Source organism: Micropterus dolomieu, linkage group LG16 (genome assembly GCF_021292245.1).
Source record: "Micropterus dolomieu isolate WLL.071019.BEF.003 ecotype Adirondacks linkage group LG16, ASM2129224v1, whole genome shotgun sequence".
NCBI lineage: Eukaryota > Metazoa > Chordata > Actinopteri > Centrarchiformes > Centrarchidae > Micropterus > Micropterus dolomieu.
This window is the reverse complement of record NC_060165.1, coordinates 6,105,607-6,119,216: the sequence shown is the minus strand read 5'-3', so window position 1 is coordinate 6,119,216 and position 13,610 is coordinate 6,105,607. Positions and strand designations below refer to the sequence as shown.

The window sequence follows — 13,610 nt, the reverse complement described above, 5'->3', positions numbered from 1 at the left end:
TTTTTCTTTGGCAATCGAGTTTGAGTGTGTCTGTGAAAAAGCTTGTATCTTGTCAAAATGGACTGCTATGGACGCTCCCAACCCCTCAGTGGTTGAATGAACGCAACTATTGCATGCCATTAGAGAAGATCACATAATTTAAGCCCCAGAGGTTTCTTCAGACATGGCAAGCTTGATTGACTTTGTAGAAACATAACCGGGATTTGTTTTGTATGACTCTCAATAAAAACAATGTACACCATACATACTAGCCCTTGGCTCACCAGTTCAATCTAAGCTTTTATGGTAATGAGCAACTTTTAATTCAATGAAGTCCCAAAAAAAATTACATTGACAGTTAATTTACTATAACATCTAATAACTATCCCCATGTGGACAGGAAATAGATAACTGTTGTTCTGCACCATGTCAGGGTTTTCCAGTGTGTGTGAGCAAGGTTGAGGACCCAAACACAGGCTATAAGATCTGAGCAGATTCAGTTCAATATTTAATTAACTGAAGGCGTACTCACAACAGTGGCAGATACAACAAGTCCAACAAAAACCAAGTTATCCATTTAGAACCAAAAATCCATAAGAAGGTAGGGAGCAGAGCAAAAACACACGACACTAACCACAACGATACAACCCCAACTGAATGGAACACAGGCATTAAGTAACGAGCACGAAGGGAGTCAACAGGTGGAAGACATGAGGGACTAATCAGACACAGGGACAAGCTAGACACAAATACCAGATACAGACAACTTCAAAATAAACCAGGAAGTAAAGCATGCAACAACAGACCAAGTGCAGAATACGAACTGGAGCTGGAACAGAGAACCAAAAACAGACTTAATCAGGAACACATGAACACAAAACCTCATTCCTAACACGCCATGTGAGTCTTTGTAATAGATCATTATGTAATAGGTCCCGCTACTGAAATGAGATCTGATAAAATCAGCAGATGAATCTCAGATGATAACTAAAACCACCTCATTTTAATTAAACAGTATCATCATTGCTTTCATTCAAATGCAAATTTCACTCCTTAGTATTCTGTCACCGAGAGATTTGCATCTCTCAAACACAAATGACTAAATTATTTTCTAACAGGAAAAGTTTTGATGCACTGGAAACAATGACATTAGCTTGCCTGTGGCACACAAGATAAAATTCTAACAGTTTAATAAATTAAATAAAATTTTATTTGCACCTGCCATAGGGAGTAGAAAAACACTGACGAAGTGTCACATCAGAGAGTTTCTAAAGAGACGCTTTGAGGCTTGGATTTGGGTTTGCCACCATCTTTGCCAATTGCTTGAGCTACAAAATCTTAATTTGGGCAAAGGTGTGAAGCAGATGTTGTCCGTGTAAATGATATGTAAGTGAAATCACTGCAATATGCATAGACAGATGACAATCAAGGCCATACCTTGTGAAAAAAAATATTTTGAGTATAATCTTGTAACTATGCGCCACTGGAACAACTGAATCTCCTGATGTTTCAGCTTTCTTTTTTCAGCTTTGGCAAGGGTGGTGGCCACCAGATACACATACACAGAGTGATAGCATCAGTAAAAGGTCTCTTAGGGGAAACAGAATGGCTTTTAGTTTCCCCTTTAAAAACAAAGTCAGCTTGTCCTTGTTTCCCTGTACTGTACCCATTACGCACATGTCTGGTGTGTGTGCCTTGATGTGCACGTAAGAGAGTGTGTGTGTGTGTGTGTGTTTGTGTGTGTGTGTGTGTTTGTTAGGGAGAGGATGCTGTCATCTTCACGCAGGATCACGCGATCCTCTCCCTCTTTGTCTCTACCGATACAGAAATCCTCCCATCTGTCGCTACTAATCAGCAGAAAGCAGCTTGCATGTTCACAGGGTCTAGTGTAATGACATCTCTCACTAACACACACACACACACACACAGATTATACTGACAATACAGACACAGCAGAGCAAATTGCAACATCACATGGGCTTCTGGCTGTTACTCATACTTGCAAACAATGATGTTTTAATTTTTTCTGTTTATTACTTTTCAAAGCAAGAGCTCTTTTAAAGCTGCACTTAGTATGATTTTTATATTAAGAATGGGGAAAAATCCTATGTTTAATTTAAAATGTGTCTCTCTTAGTGAGAAACTTACACAGAATTATCACCCGACTCTGCAGTTCTTTGGGCGTTGTTGCATCTTTCAGCTCATTATTTTGGTTTTGCGACCCCCATAGTTTCCTGTTTTGGTTCAGTCAACCGTTTCTACGGCCACAACAGGCAGATACACTCAAAAAAGTGAACTTTGTGAGATGTTGAATTAAATAAATGCACCTATACCCAATTTAATTAATATTTTGTGTTTTTGTTAAAGCCACAAAACCCACTTGATTTGATACAACATAACAGTGTTGAGTGAATCGCACAATCAGAACAAAATGTCCTAAGTGAGTTCCTGTAGGACAGACGTTGTGTATGCTCAGAAGCTGGGAATGAGAAGACGTTATTGCCGCGAACATGGTGGATTTGGGTGGACTCAGGATTGGACTTCAGATTCCAGGGGAATTCCAAATAATAATCTGAGTAAGTATGTTTATTTAATCCAGTCTGTCAAATTGTCATGTCAGTATGTGGTTAGAAAGTGATATTAACGGACAGTGTGTACATTACATGTTATGGTTGCTAACGTTAGCTAGATAGCAAACTGGCTAAGTAACATAATGCTAGCTACGGAAATATATTAGAGTAACGTTAGGAACGTTAACGTTACTTGCTGAATCACAGTTTGACCTCCCATGAAAGAAGCCTGTTTTGACTGAAGTGAATCAACACATTTCAGAGTTGTGTGGCATTTTGAGCCTGTAGGATGTTTTTAACTGGCAGCGCCTGGCAACAGAGCTATGAGTGGTAAGACAGTCTTAACAAACTTGTGTTGGTTAACTGAAGCTCGCATTTTGTTAGTTGTATTGTATGGCAGTCTTGTTTTAGCTGCAGTGTGCAGGCTAACTGTAACGTTAAACTGGGCGAGCAGAGTGAGGGAGAGTAAAGTCTCAGGTGGCTGCTATCAGGGCAGACAGGTGTGCGTGAGTAGGATACATTATGAATGTAGCTGTACATACATATCATGAGCCGTTTTCTGTGACAATATAAAAGTTATGCAGTCCTTCGGGAAAAGCAGAGTTCCTGAGTTGTGTGTTTATATTGCCAGAAATCCCTACAAAAGCCAATCGTCAGCTTTATAACAGACAAACGAAATAAAAATATCAAGCGAATCTGTCGTTGCTCTGAGGCAAACGCATGTATAACCTTTATTTATTGTCATGTCTTAATGTAATCAAAACTGTAAAAGTGTGGTTGTTATAAATGTTCTACTTCTGATTTTTGTCTGGTGAATATTGCAGAAGGTCTCTGTCTGGAAGAACATTTCTGAGCTTGAAGGCTGGATGGTCTACATTTGTGGTTTTTTAGTAACTTAGTGGTAAGTCAGTTTATCTTAAGAATTAACACTTATGTTTGATACATTAAACTAGCTAATATATACAACAAATATATGGGATAGTCACTTTTTGTTTAGTTTTTTTATATTTTCAGTTAAGTGAAAGTGTAAAGACTGTGCTGCAGAAGAAACTACAAGAAATGTGTTATATGCTAAACAGTTTCAAAGCTGGAATTGTGAAAAATCCTTGGAGTCTTCGCCATTTAGGATGAAGGTGCAGAACCCACAGATGACCTGCAGGGTGTTGGAATAATCAGAGGTGTGGAAAGGCTTCACGACCTAGGTAAAACTGTAAATACACTCGAGTTTTATGTGGCCTCATGGACTCGTTGGACTTCAGCTACGCAACAAACCTAAAGTACACATTTTAGGTTCTACAAACACTTGTGATGGAACTGGCTGGCGACCACTTCTCAACAAAGGCTCAAATAAAAAAAAAAAAACTGTTTGAAGGAACAGTTAAGACATTGCAAGTGGAGCAGCAAAGACCTTCCTGTGCAACAGTCTGAATGGTCTTAGTTTCAAGTGACTGATGTCTAAATATGTTTTAACAGACTTTCAAAATGAGAGTAACAATTAAAAACTGCAAGAGCAGTTGCATTTTATTTTTCTTAGAGAAGGGGAGAACAACAGTTTGAAAAGGAGGTCAATGTGAATGAGTTGGCAATAAGATGTATTGAGTGTTGTAGTATGAATACTGTATGAGGGTGAGAGAAACCAAATGAATAACATACGGCGATAAACTGTGTGAGCATGTAGACAGGCACCAAATGAATGTGAAAATTTTAAGTTGGTGTTTGTGATATATTTTGCATGACATGTTAATTTCAACAAGTAGTGCTGTTCTTGAAAATGTCCATTCCTAAGCTAAAGGTGGCGCACTTTGGAATTTTTCTGTATTGTATTTTGTGTTGTCAATGTAACAAAACTCTGTACACTATAGGACCATTTCCTACATGGCATATAACATTGATTTACCGTTTATATATAGATGGTTCTTCTGGTTATGCTAATTAGAAAAGCTCTTCATTGCAAAAATTCTGTCAGTGAAATCTATTTTACTACAACTAAAACTGTAAAATTTCTAGCTGTTAATCTAGGAGTGTTAATCAAATGTGTACAATTTAGCGTCAAACAAGTTGGGATTTTAAACATTTGTGACAGTTAAGCTAATGGTTATGATAGAGTTGAAAGGTAAGGTTGGTGATTTTCTATAATTTTCAAATTGTAGATAAATTCTTTGAAAGACCAAAAGCAACAATGAATTTATAATTTAACAAGTAAATTCTTTAGTAAGTTTCCAAAGCCGGATATGTCTTATTCCCTTGTGCCATAGAATCCCATTGTTGTTGGGTTTTTTTGATAGAATTTCTTGAGAATATGAAGAACATAGAAAATCACCAGCCTCAGAGGTAGCAATCTTAGGTAAGAGTGAATTAAGCCCCATTTTCTGTTTATTTCCTCTTTTGTGAATGTTGTAAAACATTGTGAAGAGGATGGAAAATGTTGATTGATATGGTGATACAAATCAGTCTTTATAGGTATCCGTTGTTTTGAACTCAGGCAGCTGACCAGGTTAGTGGTGCTACAGTATAATGTTTTTCATTGGTAATAAATGAACTTTTTCACTGAACCAAAGTAGTTTCATTTGTATTTACTCAACTACACTGTGTGGAAATTGTTGACATAATCAGGTTTAGTAAGTCCATTTAAAATGACTAGCATTAAACAAAGTACCGTTTAGTTGGTATTACTAAATGCAGTTGAGTAATGGATGTTCAACAGTTAAGTTAGATTTACATAAGTGAGTTAAGTCAGTATAATGAAATATCTTTATGTTGGCGTTAATCATCACAGTTAAGTAAAGCCAAAGAAACAGCAATTTGTTGAATTTATGGGCGTCAGTTTAGTTAGCTGGACGCTGACCTATTAATTAAATCCAAGTTGACCAGATAATGTTGGAATTGCCTAAAACATATATGTTGGTTGCACATAAGTCAGTTATGGGCATCTTAATAAAACCATTTAATTAAATCTAACACAACTCAGTTAGGTGGAAATTGTTGACATAACTGGATTAAGTAAGTCCAACAAATTATTTTTTTGAGTGTGATTTCAGCAAAAAAGAAGCTCTGATAACCCCACTGTACAACACCTGCCCGGCAACAAATAGCGCAAAGACAAAGTTAGCAACTAGCTAGTGAAATTTAGCTGTTCTCATTTCAGGCGTCATGTGCACGTAGCTTGATAAGTGTGTTACAACGCAATAGAAAATTGCAGCGTATCATACACGCACCGAATATATATCAAATATATATGTATGTATATGACGCCTGAGATGAGAATGGGCCCGTTACAGAGACAAATATATCCCTCAGGAGTTGATGAAGACCTAACCATAGCTAAAAGGATAGAAATATTGAACTTACATTCACCGCATGGCTAGAAAAACAGCTCTAAATGAATGCTTGCATGTTGCCCCATGATTGTTAGAATGTAAATAAGCAACTGTTTGCTAAATCAAATTTAGATAAAGGCCATGATATGTCAGTTTTGTGTTGTTGTGTCTTGTTACGCTACTCCTAAGTTGCCAAAAACATCTGTTAATGCAGCTTTAAAGTAGTAAACAACTCACTAATTTTCACAATTGAAATCTAGTGTAGCATAGTGTGTCTGAAAATTTAAATTTCTTTTGGTGAATGTTTGCTTCTGTTGGTGATTCGAGTGAAGATGCATCTTAAATCACAAATTTTATGGTAATGAAGGCAGATGGGGTTTGTGTAATTTAGTTCAAGTACAATAAACTGTACATGTGGATAACTATCTATTCATCTGGTATTTTTTACCCTTGTGATTTATTGGATAAATATTATTGATGTAACTTACTGTCAAACATGTGGCCATAAAAAAGTATGAGTCACTGAAGTAAATTTTTAAAGCCAGAGATCCCAGCAACTGGCCAAGTGTTTTGCTGAGTCATCAGCATCATCAGCATTGATCAATAGCCCTGTCACCTCACTGCAGATATAATATGGTTATTTTGTGCTACAGTATGGTGCAGAAATAAACCATACTTATTTTCCATTTGGGTAAGATCTTTTAGATAAAATGTGGGATGTTTTGTGCAACTAGCAATGCTGTAGGTTTACATGAGAGCCTCAAAAATCCCTGCAGCACAATCTAACAATAGCTGCTGTATCACGAGACCTCTGAGGTATTTGCGTGTTGTAGCATAAGGAAGATAAAAATAGTACTTGCTGTCTCTCCCTCTCTCCATCTCCTCGTGCCTATCTATCCAGTATAACTGCAAACCTTAGGCTCCCAGCATAGATAACAGACACTCTGGACCAAGCCGTATCTTTGTTTGACAAGAAAGTGGAGAGAAAAGAGAGAGAAGAATGGGAAACCAAAGAGACGAGTGTGTGGAATAGAAACATAGAAAGAAGCAGATTGAGGCAAAAAAAAAGGGCGGTTAGAAAGTTTAAATCTTCAAACATCCAAATATTTCCAATAGCTACAGTGTAGTCTGAAATGAGGTAAACATTATCAATGCCTCAGAATCAAAGAGAGGCTTGTTTCTAAAAAAGACTGTGGTTCTCTGTGGTTTGTTAGAAGATAACCTGGAAAATGTTGAAACTACGCACTACTGCAACTGTTTCAGACATAGTATTTAAAAACAGGCAGTTCAACATTATGGGAAATGTGCTTATGTGTTCTCTTGCACTTATAATGGCTGAAAAATGAAGCCAACGTGGAAGTGCCAAAAACTGCAATTCATTGAATGGCCACTTGAGGTCAGTTCAATTGCCATAGTTAGTTTTGGGTTACAATTATAACGTTCACCCTGTCGGTGATGAGAACCGTTTATCAACTCACCAAAAAGTGAGTGTTACCAAGCCAGCATATTCTTGTTGCTCACAGCGGTGAGCAAGCCTCGGACACTCAGGGGTTAGGCCGTCAAGGTCTCGCCTGTAGTTTGTCGGGGAGGTTTGAAGTCAAGTTTCATCTTTAAGCAGCCAACTGAGTGACAGGTGGATGCTGTCACAGGTGTCTAGTCGCAGCAACCAGGCTTCATTTAGCCCGCCTCAGCTCAACCTTTTTGCCCATTTTTGGATTAGCCAGTCAGGCACTGCCAAGATGGCGATGGCCGGAAATGCCCACATTGAACTTCACAATACCTCTTCAGAGACCTACGGATGTCACAGACACTACGTCCACGTTGTATACAGTTTATGCCAGCTATGTTAGCTTAGCTTAATGTTAGCAGAGGTGTTTTGTTTAGCAATTAGGGCATGCATTCCCCTTGCCTAAACCGTATTGTATATTTTGACATTTGTATATTCTGCACTGATTCTTGTATAATTGATTTAAAACACATGTAGATATGCATATTTATCTCCTGCATTTGCACCTGTGTGATTGTGTTGCCATTGTATTGTCACTTTATGTGAAGCACATTGTGTTGCCCTGTGTATGAAATGTACTATATAAATAAAGCCTGACTTGACGGTAAATTGAGATTTCTGTTATCTATAAATCATCATCATGTTGCATCACCACTTACAGGCATACAACAGTCATTTTCACATCTATTAAATGCAAAGTAATATACATCATGCCTTGGACAGAAATTTCCGAGGGCAATATATAGAGCATAAAACACTTAACAGACACTTAAATAAATGGACATGATAAAATAAATGTTGGACAGTAATTATAGTTCACTATGTACTGTATGTAATACAGCTTTTTACTCACCTGTTGACAGAGCAAGGCTAACTGTTTCTCCTTGCATCCAGCCTTTGTGCTAAGCTAAGCTAAGCTAACCAATTGCTGGCTCCAGGTTCATATTTAGTATGAGAGGAATACTTCCCAAAATATTGAACTATACCTTTTTGCATTTCAGGAAGATTGGCTCTCATGAATCAAAACCATCGTTTTCTTTATTTATGTCCTCAGCTCTCAATCACAAGGTGTTTTGTTGATCAATTAAGTGACCTTCTCTTTTGTTCCCCTCTCCTCAGGTCTGTCCTGTATCCCTGTCATGCCACCACGTCGGGGTTCCTTCTATGTAGAGAGTGGCACAGGAGTGTCAATTGGCACCGTGTTGGCCTTCTGGTGCAGAGAAGGATACCAGCTGGTCGGCAGCGACAAAATCTACTGCAATGTCAGGAACGGAAAACCGCAGTGGAGCAACTACCTGCCTGTCTGTGAAGGTAAGCCAGTTTAAGCAGGTTTATTTGCTAAATCAAGCAACTTTTCAGCTTCACTTTACAATTACTCATATTCCAAATGAACAATCTTCTTAAGTGAGCTTTTTAGTGTACAGCAACCGCCTTTTTCTCCTGCATTCAGTATGAACTACTCCAATGCAATGGTTGGACTAGTTCTCATTTCACATGTGTGGTTATGCGTGAAATCCGGCTGCAGCTTACATGTAAAGTGTCGCTGGTGAACTTGCACAGCATTGTTTTATGCTGAGGGAACATTTCTAACCTTTTCCTCTCAGAGATCAAACATGTCGTGTAAAATCAACATCTTGCTGACTCGAGAGCAGAAATATAGCAGAACTTTTACTGCATTCATTTCCTGAAGCATTTCCTGTTTATCCATTGGTTAAATCTGTAATGATATATTTGGTCACCACAGTTTGGTCTAAACCTGTGCCATATACTGCCAAGCAGACCCTAGGCAATTACAGAGCTAGAGCAGAGACGGGATGTCGAAATCTAGTCTAGTTATTAGTGGGTAAATATTAGAGATAATTTAGTTGGTTAAACAGATATAGATAATAGTGTATTCGCTCATCCCTAAATGTACACTATTTGTATTTAATCAGTCTCCAGCATCAGTGTATCAAATATTCAACTTCCACAGCAGATAGTCAACAACGAGACAACATTTTGCAGGCCACTACTGAACACTGGCTGACATTTTCTGGGGATCTGTTAAAATAAATCTTATTAATGTAATTCTTCCCCCCGCAGCGATCCCTAGACCTGAGGATCGTGGTCTGAGAGTGGCTGTGTTGGCTTCAGTGGTGAGTGGCATTGTCATCCTCGCCATGTCCTTGTCCTTCCTTGTCTGCTGTCTGCAGGAACGAACTAGTCGGGACCGAGCCAAGAAGGAGGGACGGAGCAGGTAGGACTGAAGAGAGGGCTGCCTAAAGTAACCCTCAATATAACCCCCGCAGTTGAATCACTCTGTTACATCTAGTCTTTGGCTGATCTCAAACTTTATCTCCCATATATGAGGTCTACTGAGCTAATAAAAGTTATTTCCTCCTTTAGGCGCAGAGAGAAGCGCTCGGCCCGTCGCAGCGAGTGTTGGCTGGAGAGAGAAGAGGGTGACTGGGAAGCTTTCCCTCCACCCAAGATCTTCCATCTCTCCCAGAGAATGAACCCCCGTCTGGCTCCCGACAGCCCCCTCTACCTGACTGGAGGACTCAGTGGATATGAAAACAGAGGATACCAGAGGTAAACTGGCAAGACTCACATCACAGACAACCAAAAACATCATGATGGTGGCTGCTTTGTGTTGAGAACACAGTAAGGAAAGAAGTAATTTAGGAATAATATCTAAATAATAATTAATAATGTTGTTGTGGAAATTATATTCCTGGTGAGAGGTTGAGTAAATAATTGAGTTACAACAAACCGTTGTCTTTTAGAATTTATTTAACAAAAGAGAATAAACAGAGAAGTACACAAATCAGCTGGACCAGAGGTTCTGTCTCCTAAGATTGTCACTAACATCTGGCCCAGAGCAAAGGGCTGCATCATCATTTACACAGTCTGGGTTTCTATGTTTTGGGGAACAAAAGATCCTCTACCAGCTTTGACTGGTCCCAGCCAAAACAGGAGAGGAACAGAAAACAACTTCACATCCCTTACCTAAACCCTACACATGTGGACAGACTAGCAGGATGTAAATAATAATAAAAGGAACAGGTATGAGACATAATAATAATAGAGAAACAGCACTCTTATAAGTACTTACATAAAAGATAATAAGTATAAGAAGAAAACATTTTTCTGCCATCACAAATGTGAATCCCATTTTGATCACCACCAATATCAATGTCATTTGACCAAGTTTCAAGGGAAAAAAGTGGATGGATTTGATCCTAATAGCAAGTATACTGTGTGCCCAAAGCCTGGTGGTCCCAGGAGGCCGAAGCAGCAGCCATTAAAAAACTATGTTAAAAGATATTGTTGCTTACAAAAAGATATAGGATACTGTAGTACACACACCATGTGAGAGTCCCATAACCAGATCCAAAACCCAAATTCTAGCTTTAACAACACTAATAACTTAAGTTCTTTCCTATACAAGTTATAACTTTGAGCTGATTGTCTTCACTTCTTGCTCTCTTTCATTCAGGAGTCAGGAGAGTTTGCTGAAGGCCTCCATGCCCGGACTCTACCGCTCTGAGTCGCAGCTTTACCCACACGTCGTCCTGCAGAGGGTCCCGACTCCGACGGCACCCTCCGCCCCTTCAGCTCCATCCGCCCCTCTCTACCTCCACCTCCCCTCCTCCTCCTCCGCTGCCTCCTCACCAGCCCACACAACCACCCATAGCCTGCCTCACATCATGGCGCAGTATCCTACCCCGACGTACCCGCCCAACCCCAACACAGCTGTGCCAGCCTACCCCCACCCGACACCGGCGCCTATCTACCCCAACCCCAACCCGACTCCACAGCGCCCGTGGCAGTAGCTGTGTCATTCACCTTCCACATTCACAGGTTGGCTGTGCCGTTCCTGCTGAAGATGTTGACGGGCCACGCAGAGCGTCAGCGTCACCGGCAGGCTTTGGAGGCACATGAAGTCTTCTCGTCCTCCTAACCCCTGTATTCTCCCACAGAAAGCTGTTCCAAAGGAGACACAAAAAACTGTGTAGAAGCTCACCCTTTTGCCGCATGCTTGCTGAACTTCTCCTGCATTTTGAACTGAACACATTAGATTTTTTCCCCTTAATTGTTTCTGAACTGCTGTTGCACACGCTGCAAGAGGAGTTCTTTGGAGAAAGCCTCAAGCAGCAGCTCGACAAGGGAACAGAGGAAGTGTTGTACAAATTTGGTTCAACCTGCAATGAAGGATCATAAAGGACTTCAACTATGGCCGCCACTGTTTAGGCAGCTCAAATCTCTCAGCAGACTTTTGTTAAGAAAAAGGATCCCTATCAGCCTTCCTGAGGTCCACTTAATCTAATTTAGACAGACTTAACATGAACTTCTGAAATCTCACGTGTAATGAAAAGTTTTAGGTCACTTTACAGCTCTTATTAATATGTCCTGGTATTTTCCTGTGTGGAGAAAATAGACTGATGATAGAGACTTATGGGTAGCAAATACACTGTGATTAATGCCGCTGTTGCTGCAACCACTGACTGCAGACGATGTTTGTGCTGTTTGTAAGGATTTAATGATAAAGTAATCGTTTTACATTGATCCTCTCTCTCTCACCAAAACTATTAACTAAATGTAATAATTTTTTGTCTGTGTCTGTTTGTTTTTCTCTGTCTGTACTGCAAAAATACTGGCAAATTTAGTCAGGGCCCCTGCTGAATTTAGGAACATCTAGAATATACATGACTACAATACTGACTGGAAATCAGACCTGGTTGAATAATAAATGCAAATAATCACAACTTGAAATAATTAAAGTCTGGTTTGAGCCCTAGATCGGTTCAGACAAAACGTTGTTAACCACACAAAAACTCTTATGTAATGTAACTAAGGTTCTCTGGTAAGGTATAGCATAAAATATAACATATTGACATACAGACTGCAGTTTTGTCCTCATTGCTCTGGAAACTGCACAGAAATGCACTGAAATGTAAAGTCTGAGCAGGGAGATGGACGAACCTCTGAACCATTGACCACCGTTGATGACCTATAAACTCTGATTCACTTGAAATCTCTAAACCTTAGCTGCAGTTGTGCAGTACATGAAATGTGGAAACTGATCAATTTCATAATAAAAGAAATTATCAACCTTGAAGCTTTATAATTCCTTTGATCTATCTACATGCATTTTAATCATAAACTCTACACAAGAGCTCGAGCTGTGGAGCTGTCTTCATTTTTAATTGATTCAGTAGATACACTAACAAATCTGCACTTTACATTTTTTGAATGGGGGGATTTAAAAGGATTGGACTAGGAAGCCCTGAATATTTGTCTTACTGTAAAGTGTTTGTTGTATAACAACAAGACTGCCATAAAAGCTGAATAAAGAGACCTTTGTTTAGTTGAACACTTCACGGTTCAGCGTCTGTTTCTGCTAGTGTCACAGTTTGTTCCTCAATTCCTCTCTTCAGCCACACTATCTCATTGCTCTCTGTCCCTGTCTCTAGCTCCCCAGACCTGCTATCCTCATGCTGTCCACCAGACGCCCTCTGACTTTTCCTCCTTCACCTGACTGCCACACCCAACTGCACACCTGGGCCAAGTTCAGCCCCAACAAAATGTAGCATTTATTTAAATGGCAATGGTGGGGAATTGAACACCCACCAACTGAGAGAAAACATACTTCAAGTTCTGATGAGCACCGGTTGCCTACTGTTGCATGTTTCGAGGAAACATGGCTTCATTTGGTTCCACCTGTTCACCGCCTTGTCTCCCAGCTGCAGCCTTGTCGCCAGCCTCTAGTCCTGCTGCCTTGTTGCCAGCCTGTAGTCCCGCACTCCAGCCACCAGACTCCGGTCCTGATCTGCAGCCATGTCGCCAGAAACCAGAGGGGTTCTGCCTTCATCGCAGGCCACGAGAGGGATTCCGCCTTTGCTGCCCTTTAGCTCTGCCTCCTGGCTGCCCTCCAGACCTGCTCATCTCATCTGTCCAGCTACCAGGCTGTAAGACTGAGGTCTTCTGCACAACCCCTGTTCTTCAGTTTCTCTTGCTCTTTGTCACCAGTACCAGAACCTGCCTGTCTCCCTGTCTGTACCTACCTGCCTACAGACATATTTATTTATTCCCCTGCCTGTACACAAAAGTATCAGACAGCTATTCTGATAGAAGACGAAGAGGAAAATCAAAGGAAAGGAAAGAAGGAAATAGATGAAGAGAAAAAAGCTGTGGAAGAGAGACCTAATTCATCAGTCATGACAGTTATAAATGAGGAGATGACCTCATTTGCCT

At 40.0% G+C, this 13,610-nt stretch overlaps 1 protein-coding gene across 2 annotated transcripts in view; it reads left to right on the top strand.

Annotated features, from left to right (window-relative positions):
* zgc:162331 (uncharacterized protein LOC793007 homolog) overlaps window positions 1–12,729 on the top strand; it is a 43,337-nt gene extending 30,608 nt beyond the window's left edge. The window contains exons 1-5 of one of the 2 annotated variants that reach the window (XM_046072048.1): window positions 2,312–2,555; window positions 8,493–8,684; window positions 9,456–9,609; window positions 9,759–9,944; window positions 10,852–12,729. In XM_046072048.1, coding sequence (XP_045928004.1) covers window positions 2,465–2,555; window positions 8,493–8,684; window positions 9,456–9,609; window positions 9,759–9,944; window positions 10,852–11,188 — 960 coding nt within the window. In that variant the 5' untranslated portion in view covers window positions 2,312–2,464 and the 3' untranslated portion in view covers window positions 11,189–12,729. Of the gene's footprint in view, window positions 1–2,311; window positions 2,556–8,492; window positions 8,685–9,455; window positions 9,610–9,758; window positions 9,945–10,851 lie in introns of those variants that run through there. The other variant, XM_046072046.1, reaches the window with a different exon arrangement.
* Window positions 12,730–13,610: the final 881 nt, after the last annotated feature.